The sequence below is a fragment of the Syngnathus scovelli genome, chromosome 3 (genome assembly GCF_024217435.2).
Source record: "Syngnathus scovelli strain Florida chromosome 3, RoL_Ssco_1.2, whole genome shotgun sequence".
NCBI classification, from domain to species: domain Eukaryota; kingdom Metazoa; phylum Chordata; class Actinopteri; order Syngnathiformes; family Syngnathidae; genus Syngnathus; species Syngnathus scovelli.
The window spans coordinates 20,555,350-20,575,128 of record NC_090849.1 but is presented as its reverse complement, the minus strand read 5'-3'; the positions used below and the strand labels follow the sequence as shown (position 1 = coordinate 20,575,128).

General features: G+C 44.2%; 2 protein-coding genes and 2 long non-coding RNA genes across 13 annotated transcripts in view; 2 read left to right on the top strand and 2 right to left on the bottom strand.

Annotated features, from left to right (window-relative positions):
- Window positions 1–9,962, top strand: part of si:dkey-215k6.1 (transmembrane protein 132B) — a 75,436-nt gene extending 65,474 nt beyond the window's left edge. For 2 of the 4 annotated variants that reach the window (XM_049763034.2, XM_049763035.2), the window contains 9 exons: window positions 3,209–3,426; window positions 3,983–4,247; window positions 4,333–4,410; window positions 4,685–4,747; window positions 4,896–5,024; window positions 6,410–6,538; window positions 7,100–7,384; window positions 7,469–7,737; window positions 7,954–9,962. In XM_049763034.2, coding sequence (XP_049618991.1) covers window positions 3,209–3,426; window positions 3,983–4,247; window positions 4,333–4,410; window positions 4,685–4,747; window positions 4,896–5,024; window positions 6,410–6,538; window positions 7,100–7,384; window positions 7,469–7,737; window positions 7,954–8,536 — 2,019 coding nt within the window. In that variant the 3' untranslated portion in view covers window positions 8,537–9,962. Of the gene's footprint in view, window positions 1–3,208; window positions 3,427–3,982; window positions 4,248–4,332; window positions 4,411–4,684; window positions 4,748–4,895; window positions 5,025–6,409; window positions 6,539–7,099; window positions 7,385–7,468; window positions 7,851–7,953 lie in introns of all 4 variants that reach the window. The other 2 variants (XM_049763036.2, XR_007490453.2) reach the window with 2 other exon arrangements.
- Window positions 1–19,779, bottom strand: part of LOC125993954 (lymphocyte antigen 75-like) — a 278,014-nt gene that overhangs the window by 183,348 nt on the left and 74,887 nt on the right. The window lies entirely within an intron of this gene.
- LOC125994222 (uncharacterized) overlaps window positions 13,710–19,779 on the bottom strand; it is a 56,271-nt gene continuing 50,201 nt past the window's right edge. For 2 of the 3 annotated variants that reach the window (XR_007490525.2, XR_007490528.2), the window contains 2 exons: window positions 15,352–15,412; window positions 13,710–15,267 (listed from right to left, as the gene is read on the bottom strand). This is a non-coding gene — a long non-coding RNA (uncharacterized lncRNA). The remainder of the gene's footprint in view (window positions 15,268–15,351; window positions 15,413–19,779) is intronic. The other variant, XR_007490526.2, reaches the window with a different exon arrangement.
- Window positions 14,329–16,812, top strand: LOC137840162 (uncharacterized). The gene is made up of 2 exons (XR_011086639.1): window positions 14,329–14,366; window positions 16,349–16,812. It is a non-coding gene; the product is annotated as an uncharacterized lncRNA (long non-coding RNA).

The window sequence follows — 19,779 nt, the reverse complement described above, 5'->3', positions numbered from 1 at the left end:
TGCATGAGTTGCACTTTTTTCTCGTTTTTATTAAATATTAGGCTTAATTTTGTATTGTGCAAGGGAGGTGCTTAAAATTACACAAAAATGACAACATTTCAAGAAAATCATTTACCGATTTGTCTTCCTTTTTGTTTCTCTTTTGCAAATATTTGCGTTTTGTCATTCCCCAAGCAACGAGTACCCCGCATTTCTTCAGCACAAGGCGACTCCATATATGGTTTTTCATATTTTTAGTATTAGTGAAGGGCTTGACTGTATTTCAAGTTGTTCTGATCACTTCTATAGTGGGATGGGGGGGGGGGGGTAAACCCTGAGGCCCGCCTTCTTCTCCCGCTAAAACGCCCCAAGTGACTTTTCCAACCCTATTGAACATTTTGACTTTGTTTCGACTCCCGCCGGCACAATGAACTTGTAACTCCTCGCTGACAGCTTTTTTTTTTTTTTTTTTTTAAACGCCCATCAAATGCTTTTAAGTCCACGGAGCGGACGGACGCAATGTCAGGCTGCTCGCAGACTGTCACCGTGACCCAAAAGTTTCACTCTGATGGTCCCGCACTCTCGCGTACACGTGCGCGTGCATGGAAATGTGCTGCAGTAGAGGCGGACAGCACAGCGGGTGCAATCAAGTCCCGGTGAAAATAAAAATAGAACAATAGAAAGTGACACAGTACTGCGAAGAGTTTTGCTAACAAACTTGCCAAATTTGGAACGACTCTCAAAACAAAACAAAAAAGATTCTCCATCTTGCGTCTTCCTTTGCATTTTGCGAATCTCCGAATTGTCTTGACAGGGTTTGGAAATTTGAAGTTAACACTACATCTAAGATTGTCTGCCGCAACATCACATGCCAGGTGTTGGATAGCCGCAAATGTGTGAAGTAGGGCCCGGCTGTCGAGCGTGACCCGTGTCACGCCTCCATAAAACATGGCCGCCAGGGTCGATAACTAATTAGCCGCAAATTAGCATGCTAACATACACAGCCAGCAGCAGTCGAAACTAAACACTAAATATGCGTGTGTTGGAAACTGAACAATCTTCACATTCATCAACTGGTTCAAGGTGAACGCAGGACGCTGGCAGATTATTTGACGTGATTTTTGTTTTTGTCCCATTTGATTTCGCTTCTGCTTTGCACATTTTGAATCTGAGACCCAAAAGGGAAGTTCTTGTTCGTCCGGCAACGCAGCGACTGAGCAAACACGGCTCAACTTTGACTCGCTTTAACTCCAAATATGATTCCGGTATCTTTGATCGCTTTGTCTCATTTGAATAACGGCGTGTGATAACTCAGCACACGCTCGCTCACATGTGTGTAAATTTAAAAATTGACACGCACCAATACACACACACACACACACACATACTGAGGCCACGCAAGCAGACATATTGGGGCCAGCGTTGACTTCCATGCTAATAAGGCTGCTAATTTACACGCACACACACACACACATCACGCACACACCTTTTCTTCAAGCCCACTCGACGGGCTTCACAAAGGAAGCAAACGTTTGAAGCTAAGTAGATTGTATCTTTGCCGACTTCAACACAAAAGCAGAAGCGGGAGAGTTGAAGGGGATTTTTTTTTTTTTCTCGCAGCATGCAGCAGTGCAGCGCAGTCCCCAAACAAGCGAGCAGGTCCAGCACCCTCACTTGGTTGTTGACGTTCAAGTCCGCTTCAAGGCCAAAAGTTTCTCGGATAGGCCTGCACAATGGTTGAGGTCAAAAGTGGGATTGTTTTTTTGTTTTTTGTTTTCCTCAATGCCCCTCCCCTCTCAAAGAGAGATACGTTTTATAAAATTCAAAAGGTTAAGCATTTGTGGTACAGCTCAGAAGTTTGGATCTGATTTTACACCTATATTTTACGTTGAAAATTCGTTTTGCTCTTTTGCTGGGATAAGAAATTAGGGTTGAGAAGTCAATGCGAAACACAATGAAGAAGAGACTCGATTCCAGCGTTTTTGTGACGACTGCCTCGAGGCGAAAGTATATTTGGTGTCACGAGTGGGATTCACAAATTTTTGTGGTGAACACGGCGCAAAAGAGTCCAATTGAAGCACTTTTTTGGTGGTCACCTCAAGGGCCAAGCTATCCGCTGTGAGAATCATCCATTCTTCTTTTTGAATACGATTCGGAGGCGATTGGCCCCGGCGTGACCCTCTCAAATGACGGCCAGGCAGGTGGGAGGTGTGATCCCATCTGCGGGTCTGCTATTCGGCCACTTCAGTACCCGCCCCCGCTCGGCGAAGGGGCCTCCTGATTGGATGAGAGCCTCACCATAGTCTGAAGGTTGGGCTCCCCGGCAGGCGTCACGCCGAGCGCAATTGCAGATGCTTGTGCGGCCTCACGGGGGATGTTGCACATGTGAAAAGGGGATGGTTTTTTTCTCTCGGACAAAACGTGCAGCGCAGGGCGCCCGCATTCGGGCAAAATTGGGCTTTATAATAATAAAAAATAAAAAATAATAATAAAAAAATATTTTTTCTATACTGCATCCAAGAAGTATATGTATGTATATCCTCCGTTACAATGTACTCCGGCTCTCCTGCCCTCTTTATGATACGGTGCAGGTGTACCTAATAGAGCGGCCCACCCACCCAGTGAGCATTTATAGCCCCAACCTGTGGTATGTATAATCAGCTGTTTAATTAGCATATAGCGCTAATTGTATAGTATGCCACAAGATCGACCCACACATGATTGGATGTTTCTCTTTCAACTAAAAAATAAAAATAAAATGACAAAGACAGCAAAGCCAAGCTAAATACGATATTTGTTTGAAGCAGTCGAGAAAGTTAGGCGGAAGTTTCCATTGCTTTTGTAGCGCTGCCGGATGGAGTTTGACAGTTTGGGATTTTTTGTGTGGTTTTTTTATTCCTCCTCTACCGCACACTTGTTGAAGTGCTGAGGCCGCCGCTTTTTGCTTCCCAATTCCTCGCGTCTGGCTTTTGTCGCCGTGGTTGCTGTGGCAAAGCAACCCAGATTAAAACCATTCTTCAGTGTCCTCAAAGCTCACACTCAGCAACAAACACACATACACACGAAAACAAAATACACTTGTTCACTTTGTGTGTGTTATCAGACGGATGTTTTTAACTTGATTTCGTTTCACATTGCCAACTCAGCAAAAGTCCCTCAAAGTGCGCTAAAACACAATCGAATACAGTCCAACTTTATTTCCAGCGGCCGCCTTGTGTTTGTAACGCAGGTTTCCGGGAATTGCGATGAGGTTCTGGTGAATGGCAAGGAGATGCGCGGGCGTCTGCAGGTGTCGGTGGTCTTCGCATACATGCACCTGACGGCCAGCCTGTCGCTGGACGTTTGGGTGCCCAAGCTGCCTCTGCAGATCCACGTATCCGACACCGAGCTCAGCCAGGTCAAAGGCTGGCGTGTGCCCATCTCCCCCAACGCTGCCAACAGCAAAAGGTGAGAGGGAACCAATCAAACTTGGGCTTGGAAAGCGTCCAGACTGAAGGAGCCCTTCAACGATTTCAAAAACTGTCACGCATGGACACAATGAAGTTTGCCGCTGTGTCAAAATATGGAAACGCTCTCTCTTCTCACTTTGGTTAAAAGTTTGCGGTTTTAGCTGTCATACAAAAAAAAGAAAAAAAATGGAAAACTCAGAGAAACAAACAAAAGGGCTGAGGATTGACATCTTTTAATGTATTGTCTAGTTTGAAGTGTTATTTCCTGATTTGTTTTGCTAGAAAGAACTTAGGTGTTGAAAAAAAAAATGTAAGTCTAAAGAAAAAAAAAATCTGAATGTTAGTCCAAAATTGGATTGAATTTTTTCAGGATTTTTTTTTACCTCAATCTTTCCACCACAAATGATTTCCATGCAAAAAATATATATTTTTGGTATATATTTGCAAAAATAGTCATTGAATATAATATTCAATATGTTAAGCATGTGTGTTAGCTTGCCACCTCAATGATTTTTTTTCCTTCCATGAACATGGTCTGCGGCATCTTTGATCAGGCCGACGAGAGACAGCGAAGACGACGAGGACGACGAGAGGAAGGGCAAAGGCTGCACACTGCAGGTTCTCCTCTTTGCTTGCAAAGATCTTCCGATGAAGATGTTCGGTGCTGACGCGTGCCTTGTCCTACAGTACCAGTACGCCCTTGTGCGCGTCCTCACGCACTTTGTGGCCGAGCCGTCCGACCCGGGAGGGGAGGTGGTGCGCATGCTGGGCTCCGACTGGCAGGCCGACATCACTCACTTGGTTCTGGATCAGCTCAAGGTACCTGCGCCATGATTACCAGACACTTCATTCGGTACCTGTTTAATCAGGGAGTACCTAATAAAGTGACCTTTATTTTACCCAGGTGGAAGACGAACGCATTGCCAGGTTGGTCGACGGACGCGTTCTGATTGGACGAGACCTAGGCATCACCACTATCCAAGTACTTGACACACACGCACACTCACACACACAAGCAGAATTTAGCCGGCATTTCCTGTGGGTATCCCAGTCAACATTTATGAGTGTGACCATTTTTGCCTCTCCGTTCTTTCCATTCACACGTTGGCTCATGTGACACTCTACTTGTCGCGTTGATTTGTGAAGATATCACACTTGTCATTGTCGGACTTTGAAGTTGGCCATTGAATTGAAGTCAGTCGAAACGCTGTCACCTCGGTTACAAATAAAAAGTTGGCCTGTCTTTTGCTCGGCAGGTGATGTCGCCTCTGTCCGACTCCATCCTGGCAGAGAAGACGGTGACCGTGTTGGATGACAAGGTAAGAAAAATGCAAGTACAGTCAACCGTAATCATACTCTGCCTGAATCGCATTGCAGAACAAATCATAAATCGTAATCTTTAAAACTTATATTGTAACTACAGTGGTTGGTATTGTTAATTGTGACGTATCATTTTTTAACGCGCAGGTCGCCATCGCCGACATGGGGGTCCAGCTGGTGGCCTCGCTCACGCTCAGCTTGGCGCCCGCTGGCGGGAATTACCAAGCCGTCCTGATGACCGCCACCGCCAGCGAATTGTTGCGTGCGCCCAAACAGGTAGGAGGACACGCACTACACAATCGCTTCTTTTTAATCATCATTTGTCAAATTTGTTTTTGAGTCCAAATAAATGACGCTTTTTTTTTTTGGTGTTAAAACTGATTCACTTTCGTGTCAGGGAATTGTGTGTCAGGTGAGTTTCTTAACTGTTGTACAAATGTAAAAAGTAGAACCACTTTTAGGCGTAACTGTAAAATTGTTGCTGTAGTAAAAAAAAAAAAAAACAACAACAACAGTCTCAATTGTAATTACAACTCTAGTATCTTTGTTGTCACTTAGCAAAGCTAAGCTAGACACTAAAAGTTGAACCTTGGAATGACCATTAAAAGTGTCCCATGTACACTTGCTAAAGCGCTTATGATCAGGTAATTGCGTTTCTGTTATACTTAAGCTCGTCAAATCGGAAATAGGAGAGTTGACTTCACCTGGGGGGCTCTTTGTATCTTTTCAGCAAAACTCAGGGCACACACTCGCACAAGTAGATGGCAGGTCGGTGTGGAAGGAGAAGCCCCGAGGTCGTAATCAGCCGATCCAAAGAGTAATCCTTCGCTGTGAACATCTCACGCTGCTTATCTGCCTTATGTGATAATCGGCTCCTAATTAGCCGCCTGCCTAACTGTCAGCCACGAACAAACTCCACTAAGTGTGTGTGTGTGTTAGTGCTACGTGTATGTGTGTGTCTGCTTGAGCAATGCCAGATATGCGCTACTATCATGTTTCCACCTGTACTAAGATGTGCGCACCTCAATTAGAGGCAGGAAGTAGCCTGTTGCCATGACAACACGCACATCACGAAATACATTTTTACGAGTGGTAAATCAGTTCACAGTATGTTTGTCTATGTTTGGTTAGTTTGTCCGTCAGTTGACGGGTCGGTTGATCAGACAAGCGCGTATTCTGTTGGTAGCCGAGTCAGTTCTTCGGCAGTCAAAAACGATCGGGGTTACCGAGCAGGTTGTTTAATCACTCAGTCAGATTGTTAGTCAGCAAATTAGTTAGTTATCCAGGTGCTTAATGAGTCACTCAGTAGGTAAGTCAGGCAGTTTATCTAGTATGTTTCTCATATGGTCAATTCGTTTCTTAGCCTCTTGGTTAGTCAGTCAATCAGTTTTCTGTCAGGATGTCAGTCAGTTAGCCAGTTCAAGTGTGTTGTAGTTGGTCGATCAATTAGTCCGTCAGTTACAGTTGGTTTGATTGAGTTAGTAAATCAACTAACCAGCGAGTTAGTTAAAATATAAGACCAATTTTCATACATGGCAGTGCCATGGTGGTCCACTTTGAACAGTTAGTCTTCTTACCTTAGGTCTAAATGGGGTATCTCCAACAGATTGTGCTGCGGTGAAAAGCTAAATGCGTTCAAAGTGCTTATGATTCCATTTCAGGAAGCAGCCATCAGTGCTTGGATCCACTACAGCGACGGCTCCGTTACGCCGCTTGACATATACGACCCCAAGGACTTTCTGCTGTCTGCCGTGTCATTGGACGACAATGTCATCTCCGTAACCAATCAGGTAGGAGCTTCAATTAGCGCCTGCAATGTTTTGCCTTTAGCCCCTTACTGGTTAAATTGTTCAGGAGCAACACAGGTACATCGTGGTGGTTAGTTAGTTGGTTAGTCAGTCAGTTAGTCAGGTCATCACACAGCTAACCAGCACTCTATTGTCAATAGGTCGGTGAGTTAGCCGGTTGGTCACTAACTCTTAGTCGACCATTTAGTTATGACAGTAGGTTGATATTAGTCATTCATTTGGTTTGTAAGTCAAGCAATTAGTTAGTCAATCAGTCATTTATTTATCAGTTTACTTGTTTTAAGTTGGTTACTCAACCAGTCTGTTAGCCAGTCAATCGGTCGGTCAGTCAGTCAGAAAATTTGTGAGAGTCGCTGAGTTAGTTCAGAAGTTGGTCACTCAACCAGCCGGATTTCATTTAGTCAGTCAGTAAGTGGGTCAGGTAGTGAGTTGGTCACTCAGTCACCCAACTGGTTAGTTCAGTCAGTAACTTTGTCGGTCGGTTGGTGGGTCAGTCAAGAAGCTCGTTAATGTGCCCTCTTGTTGGTGGAATTGCTCCCTCAGGAACAACACTGGCCCGTAGTGGTGGCGGAAGGTGAGGGCCAGGGGGCGTTGGTGCGCGTCGAGATGGTGATCTCAGAGACCTGTCAGAAGTCCAAGAGGAAGAGCGTGTTGGCGTCAGGTGTTGGCAACGTGGTGGTCAAGTTCGGCGTCGCCGATGGCGGAAGTCCGGAAGAAGGGGGAGGGCCCGACAACAACACCGAGCAGCTGAGAGCCGGAGATGGAGTCGAGTGGGAGTCAAAAAGTGTGGCAGTGGCTGTGGACCGCGAGGAAGGCGCCATGAGGAAGGTTGGACAACAACAAAAATCTTTTTTTACTTGGCCAAATCCCGCGAATAAAAGCCAACTTGCTGATTGATCGTCCAATTGTCAGGTGAGCTTAACAACCAAGAGCACTGTGACCCATCGGGCGACGGGCGGGAAAGCAGGCGGTGGCGGCCGGGTTGGTGGAGGGAGTCCGAGCCGGGCGGGGGACTACGCCGGCTACCCGGCCCAAGTGGAGGTACCTGGAGCCTCGGACAGCGAGCTGAGCCAGAGCACCAGGGGACTGTCAGACCTGGAGATCGGGATGTACGCCCTCTTGGGGGTCTTCTGTCTGGCCATCCTCGTCTTCCTCATCAACTGCGTCAGCTTTGCCTTCAGGTAGGTTCAAAGCAAAATTCACAGTTGAGGTCTCAAAGAGTCCATAAGATCCTGTTAAGGGTACCAAAGATGACACCACTCACTGCCGAAGGCAACAGAATCTGCAGCTCAAGGTACCAAAGATGACATAACTTGACATTGAAGCTGGCAAAGAAGATGTAAGTGGTTTTGAAGGCAGCAAAAATGACGGAGGTCGTTGTGGCATGTCATTGTCAGGTACCGCCACAAGCAGGTGCCCGTGCTGGAGACAGGTGGCAACATGAACCACGCCCACGACTGGGTTTGGCTGGGCAATGAGGCCGACCTCCTGGCGGAGCACCCGGACCAGGCCGATCCGTGTCCGGGGGCACCGCCCGACGAATGCACCACCATCATCGACCGCGGCGAGGACGCCTATGAAGAAAGCAAGTACCTTCTCAACGGGGCGGGTACCGCCTTGGCCGTGGCCGGCAGCCGGGGCGGCGGGGGCCACCGGGGCATCTCCCGTAGCCAGACCTTACCCCGGGCTCTCCCAGACCCCCACCAGTGCCTTTCCACCATCCCCGCCGTTCGACACGACGCCGAGCATCTCAACAACTCTCCCAGGGCCACCGGCAAACGCAAACGAGTCAAATTCACCTCATTTGCCACCGTGCTCCCCAACGACCACCACCGGGGTGGGGCCGGCGGCCCATACGCCGACCCCTCAGTCCTGCTCGGCAAGGGCGGCGAGGATGACATCAAGTGGGTCTGCCACGACGTGGACATGGGCCGGTCGGAAATCAGGAGCTACATGGAGAGGTTGCAAGACAATTTGTGACTATGTGGGTCGGGCGGCGGGGGGTCAGGGGTAGGGGGGTCGGTGTCTTGAAGGAGAGGGGGAGAGTCTGCCACCATTTGGACATGGGCCAGTCGGATACCCGGAGCCACGTGGAAAGGCTGCGCGACAACAGGTGACTCTGTCGGGGGGACCGGGCATCGAACCGGGCGACCAAGGGGTAACATTTTAGGGGATGGTGCCTGGGGGGGGTCCAGTCAGAACCAGGCATTTGGGTCTTGGTGAACCCATGAAAACAATTCACCTGTGATGCCTTTTGGACGGAAGCGGAAATGGCATGGGCGCGGGCAAAGGGAAAGACGGCGGGCGAGGACAAGCCAAGAATGTTGACTAACACAAACAGGAAGTGGAAGTCAAGCTCATGCAATAAAAGATTTCAAAATGAGTGAGTCGAATGGAAATCTGCGCCCAAGTTGACTCTTTCGTTGCCATTACCAGGAAACCATCGTGCTTTTCACAATAAGTGTTTCCATTTGCATAAAAACCATTTTATTTATTGTCACATGCAAAATGTCGTTGGGGTTTAGGACCTATTTTAATATTGTCAAAAAGTGGTGATTCTTTTTGACATTTCTTGTGTCCAAAATTGTTCAACATTTCCTGTCCACAAAGTAAAAGCTTTTTCGTGGCCAAAGTGGGGGACTGCGATACAACGGGCACCCCAACTTGCACAAGTAGTGGCAGGATGTGAAAATAAAAAGAGATTTGACTTTGAAGGGCGTGCTGGGAAGTGTTTACCTAGCAAGCATCAACTTGGCTCGTTTGTTGCCATTTCAGTACAAGGACAAGAGTTGCCACGCCCATGAAAATGTTTTATGTTGTAATTTTATTTATTGTTAGACGTGTAGGATCTATTTTTAATATACTTTTTTGACATTTCCTGTGGACAAAATTGTAAAATGGAGTCATTTCCTGTCTTCAAAGTAAAGAAGATTGGAAGGAAATAAACCAAGACTCAAACTTGCACAATTGGCAACAGGAAGTGAGATCACTACCTGTTGTTTCAAACTTCTTGCCAACGATGGCTCTCTTTGTCCACCCGTCCTCCCATTGGGTGAAAAGACTTCCTTTTTCCTGTAGGTGAGACCATTTATTGTATTACTGTAGATTTGACTTCTTTATAGTTTCATTTTGAAATATAGTCTGGTTTTCCTTGTATTCTTTGCAAGTATTTACTTTAGAAATGAATTATTTATTTCAATTCAGCACTGAGGCGAGGTCAAAGGGGGTGGCGGCGCACGCACAAAACCGTTGTTTTGTGTTAAAAGCTCAGGTGATGATGCGAAGAACGACGACAATGAAAAGAGACAACCACATCGTTGGGATGGCAATATTTATTATTTGTAAACATTACTGGCCATGTAATCAAATGTTGTACATAGGTAAATAAACAGGATCTACAACAAGAGCTCACGTGTCACCACTTTGTCCACACAGACTAAAGCATGGTGTTCCATTCACAGAAATGTCTATGTATTGTGTGTGTACGTATTTAATTTTATTTTACAGTGTCCACAATAATTGCCGTAAGCGAAGCTTGGGTACATCAGCATCCGAGAATTTCCTACGGAACTCAGCAAAACGAAAACTGACAAAAGTCAAGTCAAGATCCTTTTTGCAGACACTGCACCGCAAAATCTCTTTTTATGAACTATGAAAGGAGTGTAAAAAAGAGGAATGCTACCTTTTATGCCTGTTTTAAACAGAAACTTTGCAAATGGTTTCACACAGTGACCCTGTCAATGGGGTCACCTTAAATTCTTAACGTTTACCACCTAGAACCAAAAAATCTATTCCCGAGTGGCTTGATTTGCACAGTGGTGCAACCTGCTCTCCCAAGTGAGCCAAAGGCACCCAGCGAGGAAAACTTCAGGTCACTTCATAGGATGGGTTAGTGAAGTTAGTGAAGGTTGCACCGTTTTTAAAAGGGAGGAAGTGAATTGGAAAAAAAAAAAGCCACTTTCCAAGTGAGGCGGGTTGCATGCAGGGGTGCTCCAGTGGCGACATTTTCCTCCACCTGGCAGCACAACGTTTATGGTAACGCTAATGCTCACCGTTGTTACAATAATCATGATAAAAAGGGGCGTCATTATTATAATAGCAGCTATTTGAAAGGGGAGACGCTAATAGCAGCAAACGCACTTCAGTTTCCATTACGGCTAACAACAACACAAGCATCTGGTTGACATACAGTGGGGGTGGGGGCGCTTGGAGTATGCCTGTTATATATAGGCTTGATGCGTGTGTGTGAAAATTGCATATATATATATATATATATATATATATATATATATATATATATATATATATATATATATATATATATATATAAAAAACCTTTTCCTCACCCCCCGTGGGTGGTCTCTTTTTTTTTCCCTTCAAGCTCGGGTCCTCTACCAGAGGCCTGGGAGCTTGAGGGTTCTACGCAGTATCTTTGCTGATATATATATATATATATATATATATATATATATATATATATATATATATATATATATATATATATATATATATATATATATGCACCATCAGCAGAAAAGTACAACAGAAAAAGTAGTGCTGTGGCAATTTAGGAGTACCTTTAGACCCCTGCCTGACAGCTAGTGATGTGCATTACCGTTCTTTTAAGAGAACTGAATCTTTGGAATCAGTTCTCTCAAAGATCTGTTCAAACGAGTCGTTCAACGAATCTGTGATGTTACACGGACACTGCAATAGGTACACCGCCATTTTTATTTTCTCAAGTGATTCGTTCTTTTTTCAGTTCATATGACTTCAACCAGTAGGTGACGGTAGTGCCCATTGAAGCTGGTGCTACCTCGCCGTAAAACAAAACGAAGAAGAAAATGGGTAACTTCCTGTTCACGAACGAGTCGTGAATTGTATTTCCCCTTCACCAACGAACGAATCTGTGAGTGAGTGATTCGTATTTCCAGTTCATCGCGAGAACGGATCAGCGAGGGAACGAATCCTGACTTTACCGTTCGCGAACGACTCAATGGGCCAACTGCCTTCCTTCCCGTGCATCAACGGATCAGTCAGTGAACGTGTTGCGTCTCCCTCCTGGTGTGGACTATGTAAACCAGAATGTAGATTTACGATTTACCAAGGAAAGAAAGAACCACTCACTGAAAGACCACTTCTTTTATGCGCGTTTTCTCCAAGCTAACGGCTAACTTTATTGCATGAAGGGATGCGCCGTTATGCAACAACGGGGAGATTATGCTTCTCTTTGGGTAATCTTGATTTTATAACGCTTATAGTAGTTTTTAAATAACGTGTATGCATATATACGCCTAAATATTGTTATCCAATATATCTACTGCAATTTCACATTGGATTGCTGGTTTGAAATTTACTTTTAATATTATTATTTTCAATAAACATTTATGTTAAAACTTGTCTGGTGTTTTATTCCTTTTATATTCGCCAATTAAAACATAAAAATCTGACATTTGATTAAGTGCTTTATATGACAATATGTGTAGGTACACCTCATGGACACGTCAATAGGTACACTACACGAGGTAAAAAAAAGAATAAATAAATAAAGGGTTAATTGCACAACAAAAGCACATCTGAGTACTTTCTCACACCCGGGATCGAACCAAGGTCCTACCGAGCAAGAACCCTAGTTACTAACCAGTCAGCTATTCCGACTGGCAGCCTACAATTGCTTGCAGTGTTTTGTACTAGTGATGTGCATTCCAGTTTTAAGTAATCTTTAGAATCGGTTGTGTGTGTTTAACGAGGGTAACTTGGAAAACATATTGGAACGCGGCCCCGAGGACTAGAGCTTGACACCTGTGACCTTTGACCATGATATTTCCCTAATAAAGTGGCCTGTTATTAGGTACACTTGAAAATGGCGGTGTACCTAATGGAGTGTCCGTGTGATTCCCTCGTTAAGTGCAGGTGCGTGAAAACTTTTAGCTTCTTTTGAACGTGAAAGAAGCTAAAACTTTTCACGCACCTGCGCTTAACGAGGGTCACTTGGAAAACATGTTGGAACGCGGCCTCGAGGACTAGAGCTTGACACCTGTGACCTTTGACCATGATATTTCCCTAATAAAGTGGCCTGTTATTAGGTACACTTGAAAATGGCGGTGTACCTAATGGAGTGTCCGTGTGATTCCCTCGTTAAGTGCAGGTGCGTGAAAACTTTTAGCTTCTTTTGAACGTGAAAGAAGCTAAAACTTTTCACGCACCTGCGCTTAACGAGGGTCACTTGGAAAACATGTTGGAACGCGGCCTCGAGGACTAGAGCTTAACACCTGTGACCTTTGACCATGATATTTCCCTAATAAAGTGGCCTGTTATAAGGTACACTTGAAAATGGCGGTGTACCTAATGGAGTGTCTGTGTGATTCCCTCGTTAAGTGCAGGTGCGTGAAAACTTTTAGCTCCTTTTAAACGTGAAAGAAGCTAAAACTTTTCACGCACCTGCGCTTAACGAGGGTCACTTGGAAAACATGTTGGAACGCGGCCTCGAGGACTAGAGCTTGACACTTGTGACCTTTGACCATGATATTTCCCTAATAAAGTGGCCTGTTATTAGGTACCCTTGAAAATGGCGGTGTACCTAATGGAGTGTCCGTGTGATTCCCTCGTTAAGTGCAGGTGCGTGAAAACTTTTAGCTCCTTTTGAACGTGAAAGAAGCTAAAACTTTTCACGCACCTGCGCTTAACGAGGGTCACTTGGAAAACATGTTGGAACGCGGCCTTGAGGACTAGAGCTTGACACTTGTGACCTTTGACCATGATATTTCCCTAATAAAGTGGCCTGTTATTAGGTACACTTGAAAATGGCGGTGTACCTAATGGAGTGTCCGTGTGATTCCCTCGTTAAGTGCAGGTGCGTGAAAACTTTTAGCTCCTTTTGAACGTGAAAGAAGCTAAAACTTTTCACGCAGGTGCACTTAACGAGGGTCACTTGGAAAACATGTTGGAACGCGGCCTCGAGGACTAGAGCTTGACACTTGTGACCTTTGACCATGATATTTCCCTAATAAAGTGGCCTGTTATTAGGTACACTTGAAAATGGTGGTGTACCTAATGGGGTGTCCATGTGATTCCCTCGTTAAGTGCACCTGCGTGAAAAGTTTTAGCTACTTTTGAACGTGAAAGTGGCTAAAACTTTTCACGCAGGTGCACTTAACGAGGGAATCTTGTAAAACATGTTGGAATGCGGCCCCGAGGACTAGAGCTTGACACCTGTGACCTTTGACCATGATATTTTCCTAATAAAGTTATTAGTTATTAGGTACACTTGAAAATGGCGGTGTGCCTAATGGAGTGTCCGTGTGACGTCACAGATCAACAGCCAATCAGAAAGTGGGGGTGAGGGCAGGTGTGGCACTTTTCACTTTCACTTAAGCTTTGGCCATGATTTTTCCCTAATGAACTGGCCTGTTATTAGGTACACTTGAAAATGGCGGTGTACCTAATGGAGTGTCCAAGTGACGTCACAGATCAAACAGCCAATCAGAAAGTGGGGGTGAGGGCGGGTGTGGCACTTTTCACTTTCACTTAACGTTTTTCCCTAATGAAGTGGCCTGTGATTAGGTACACTTCATGGACACTACAATAGGTACACTACACGAGGTAAAAAAAAAAAAATAATAATAATGAATAAATAAGAAAGTGTAGCGAACGATTCAGTGAACGATTCTTTTGAACAAAACATTTGAGTGAACCGATTCTAAAGATTCAATTCAAACTGGAATGCACATCACTAGTACAAAACAGTGCAGACGACAGCAGGTTTCCAGATCGCAATAACCAACTGGATAATGTCACGGGCTCTAGCTCGGTAAGAACTTGGTTCGATCCCAGGCGTGAGTATGTGCATAGTTGTGCAATTAACCCTTTATTTATTTTTTCCTCGTGTAGTGTACCTATTGTACCTATTTTTTGTACGTGTCAAGAATGTGTATTTGACTACTTGCACTTTATTTGGGGAGACACCAACACATTATACACAACGTAAAACACATATATTACCATATAAAGCAGCTAACCAAACGTCAGATTTTTGTTTTCATGCCCAAAAAAATAAATACAAGGAATAAAACACCAGACAAGTGTGAACAAGTTTTAATGTTGATTAAAATAATAATAATAATAATAATAATAAAAGTAAATTTCAAACCAGCAATCTAATGTGAACTTGCAGTAGATATACTGGATAACAATATTTAGGCGTATATACACATACACGTTATTTTAAGTGTTATAAAATCAAGATTACCCAAAGAGAAGCATAATCTCCCCGTTGTTGCATAACGGCGCATCCCTTCATGCAATAAAGTTAACCGTTAGCTTGGAGAAAACGCGCATAAAAGAAGTGGTCTTTCAGTGAGTGGTTCTTTCTTTCCTTGGCAAATCGTAAATGTACATCCTGGCTTACATAGTCCACGCCAGGAGGGAGACGCAACACGTTCACTGACTGATCCGTTGTTGCACGGGAAGGAAGGCAGTTGACCCATTGACTCGTTCGCGAACGGGAAAGTCAGGACTCGTTCCCACGCTGATCCGTTCTCGCGATGAACTGGAAATGCAAAGCAGATTCGTTCGTTGGTGAAGGGGAAATGCAATTCACGACTCGTTCGTGAACAGGAAGTTACGTCATTTTCTTCTTCGTTTTGTTTAACGGCGAGGTGGCACCAGCTTCAATGGTCATTACCGACACCTACTGGTTGAAGTCATATGAACTGAAAAAAAGAAGGACTCACTTTAGGAAATGTCACTCTCGTTCACTGAAAATATTCGGTCTTTTGAACGAATCGTTCACTCACGAGCCAACACTACTGACAGCGCAATGATGGTCCGGTAATTGCCGCTGTGCCGCCGTCCGTCCTGGGGAAGAAAAAAAATCTCAAAGTACTTTCTTGGATGCAAGCACTGGAACTGATGAAACTTTGATTTCTCAGGCACTGCAAGACTTTTTTTTTTTTTTAACGGTATTTAATGATATAAACTGCCCCCCCCCCCCTCACTCCCTCAAGTAAGCTTTTTGGAGTCTGTTGGGAAATAGTAAAAATGAATGAAAACTGACACAAAACTTGTCAAATTAATAAAAAGGTTTTACGATGGCAACAAGTCTTCAAATATATTTGGAAGCGCCATTAGCGCCATTATTCTCCTTCAATTTCTTAAATTAATGGGAGCAATTTGGCTCACCGAGATAAAATATGTCAAGTGCACGCAACTTCAAATTGTCAGGGGCAAAAACGCCACCGGGACTCCTTTGAAAGAGAAAAATAAGAGGTTATCAGTGGCTCATATGATGAAAAAAGTTTTTTTCAAGAAAACATAAAGAATAAAAATGTCACGTGGAGTTGAGCAACTAGTTTTTACGAGTGATCGTTTTTGTTGGTATTCAAGATTGGAAACATGATTTGTAAAAATATATATACATATATATATTTTTCTTTTCTAAGAGCAAAATATTTCTTTTTCTACAAACTTTTTTATTTTTTTCAATCTGACCTAATATGTCAAATTTCAACAATTCAAATTTGCCCGAAGTCAACTGGGGTAGACTCCGGCGCAGAAAATGGATGGATGAAATTTAGAACTTTTCTCACAGTGTTTTTTTTTCCAAAGATTATCTTTGACAAAAAAGTGACAATTTTTTGAACATCTTATTTTTCCATGAAACAAAACTGTTGCTAGATTACACCTTGTATCACCATTTTTACCCCCTGAAAAAAATGCCACTTTTGTCTCTTAGGGATAAAACTTTATTTCTTTTCTTCCTTTTCTCTGGATTTTGCTCATGTTCTGATTCAGTCCCAAAGCCCCGGCACTCTCCATCCTGGCGTCCAGGTGACTAATGGAATGACACAACAAGAATGGGCCATTGTGTTTTATTGAGCCCTTCTCGTTCTCCTCCTCTCTTTCTTCTCTCAGTTTTTTCCTGCGCTGGGCTGTAAAGAAGGCCCGATGAGAGGACGAACGAGGGAGCGCACGTCGGGCCGAGCGACAAACGAGAGAGCGGAATGAAAGAAGGTAAATGGAGAATGGGAAGGAGTGAGGCGGCTGATGGTGGATAATGGGATAATGACGCTAAAAGACAAAAAATAAGTGGAGGCAGATGGAAAAAGAGGAGGACGGGATGTAAAAGAAGAAGAGGATGAAGAGGAGCACATAAAAGGATGAATAGATGGTGAGTAACGTGCGGTCAGTCTTTCGGGCAGAATCAATGCTTGATTAATATGAATTCCCTTGGCCGTGGCAGGTGGGCGGGGCTAAAGCCAACACTTCCTGCTCAGATTGATCGGGGCCAGGGCACCAAGGGCACGCTAACGTCGCCCACGTCCAATTACTCATGCGCGCGACGTGCTGACGCCGCTGAGGAACTTTGCAAACCGCAGCGGTCCAAACGCAAACACTCGACGGATGACTTTTTGGATTTTTTGTTTTTTTTTTGGGAAATGCATAAGAAATTGAAAGCAAATAAGACTAAGTTTGAGGTTAGGGGTCACTTTGCTCCTAGTAAAAAGTATCAATCTGGAGCCATTGGGTTGGTGAATATCCCCCATCCCTGTCAAAAAACTCCTTCTCCAAGGCTCTGCATCTGTGCGGGGTCCCTCAAGGGTCAATCATGGGTCCGCGTTTATTCCTCCTCTATCTTCTTTGCAATGTTGCAAAGAAAATAAACATGAGTTAGGTTCTTATAATTTAACAAAGTTATTTTCATTTCTCATTGTTGCAGATATTCCTCATAGCAGAGGAAGGACAAGGACGCATCGGGAATGCAGACATTTTGTTTTCTTTACACTCATTATGCAATTGAATGGAAATCCCGCCGGCCCTCGCCGGGCCTCGGTTGTGTTTTTTTTTTTTTTCCGGGTTAGGATTAAAAAGCGGACCCTTGTGTGTGCGGTTTATAGGCTGGATTGTCACCACTGCTATTGTGTGTCGATTTGTGCGCCTGTCGCCAGTTTTTATTGTCACAGCAAGTCATCCTATGTGTGTCTCCTTCTACTTGTTACCTTTATGTTCCCCGTTTTTTATTTGAATCAATCGGTACCTTCCTTTCAATTGATCCCATTGGCTCCTTTCATTGGTTTGCCTTTATAGGTGGTTTTGAAACAGGCTTGCCACCAACTGTTGCAAACCTGTAAAGCGGCAGATTTGTTGGGAGTTGGGCTTTCTCAAGTTCTGACCTTGTGGGGTCGACTTATTAAAGTAAAGCTTTTATGGTGGATTGTTAAACTATGTTGACACAAAATCCCTCAAATGACCCAAAAAGGCCATTTGAAAGCAACAAAGGCAGACTTCCTGTTTCTTTTCGAGCATAGTTCCTTCAGACTTTTTGGTGGGTCTAATCACAACAAACATGCCTTCCAAATTCCAATTGCCAAATGACCTTGGGCTCTCAAATATTCTCCGGGAGCCTTTTGTGTCTGCAACTTCAGGAAATAGTCCAAAATGGCTGCTGCGAGCCAAAATGGCGGCCTTCTTGTGTGATTTCAGGCATTTTTGTGTGGGATGGCTCATGATAGAGATGTCTGTCAGATGAAATGTTCTCAAGAGAAATAGACTAAAAAGGATTGATCTTTCAAAACTCTCTAGGACAATTTTGTTTTTGCACATGCTCGGCAAATGGCTCAAAATACAAACGAGTAGTTTTACGTCGCTAAGTGAAACGGTTCAGTCACTTTGAAGAGGTTATTACGAAGTGGAAGCCGATTGCCGCGAATAGCCAATTGCAACCAAAATGGCTGACTTCTTTCGCAGGTCTTCTCATAATACATATGAGCACCAAATTTCATGTCACAAGGTGAAATGTGCTTGATCTTGGTTGTAGTACATCTGGAGCGCAGCCACAAAATGGCGGCTTGAAAGGAAAATGGCAGACTTTAGTGCATGAGTGGATCTTCTTTCTCCTCTGCCACACACACACAAATACACACACAGCATTGAAATGATAGCAGTGAGCTCTCCATCTCGGTGATGCGATTTTCCTGGAGATTTATGGTGGCGGCACAGCGCTATTAGTTTGCCTTAAACGCGGTCATGGACTAGAAAACAGCAGCACGCTTGTCTGGGTCACATGTGCCGTTGTTTGTCTTGATCCATCACGACTTTGGACAAGAATCCCGTTGTGAAAGTCACCCAAACTCGCTTGTTTCATTTCAGATTTGATGACTCACAAATTTGCATGTGAGCTAGTCAATTTATGAAATTAATAAAAAAAAGAAACGATATTAGGGAAGAAAAATCTCCCGATTCGTTGATGAGAAAGTGAGTCTTTTTTTTTTTGTTCGAGAAAGAAATTGCCTTTCTTTACAGAAAGGTAACTCAAAAACACACACATGAGATGTGTGTTTGTGTCTTTACTATTGGATTATGATGGCACCTATTTTTAGGCCAACACACGCACACACACACACACACACACACACACACACACAAGGAAGGTTGATCTACTCATAGGTTGGTTTCCATATCACCGTGCAGTCACCTTGAAATCACATCATCCTGCACTGCCAAGCCATACAATAGCACAAGAAATATGGAATACATTTTTTCCCGTCCATCTCTGACCTAGAAAATATTGCCCTGATAGAAGAAAGGAGCCAGCACCAATTGGCTTTACCTTACAGGGTATTCTGTCATGTGTTGTTCTATGTTGTGTTTTTGTGAGTCAAACACAAAGGACGTTGGAGCATTCCAAATCAAGGATGGGCAAGTGGCAGCTTACGGGTCACGGAATATTAATCGCAGAAAAGAAAAATTTTCTTTCTAGCCTTTTCCTTTCATCGATAATGAGCAGTAGAGCGTGAAACTACCGGTTTCTGACCAAAAAGCGGAGAAAACAAGAAAGAACAAAAGCCACTTTGACTCTAATGCACGAGTTCAACGTGAGTGGCTTTTCCACCTGGTGTTTGCTCTTTGCTCTGTCAACTTTTCTCCTACATCCTGATGCACACGTTCCTCTAGGTGGCGCCACTGACGCGGGACTGTATTTATAGCATAAACTATAGCGCCCGCCTAACATCTCTTTGAGTCGTTTCTCTGCGGCCTTGTGGTCATCTTGTTGCTTTTGTTGCTTCGCCGTCTCTACACGCCCTTCTTGGCTTTTGCTAGTTTTATCAGGGAGGACACCGCTGCCTTTGAGAATTAGCGTTAAGCCTCGGCGGAGGACCGAGCGCCATCAAGTGACATTCTTCTGATGCTTGTTTTGGTCTCGACAATACGTGCCCAGCTGTTGC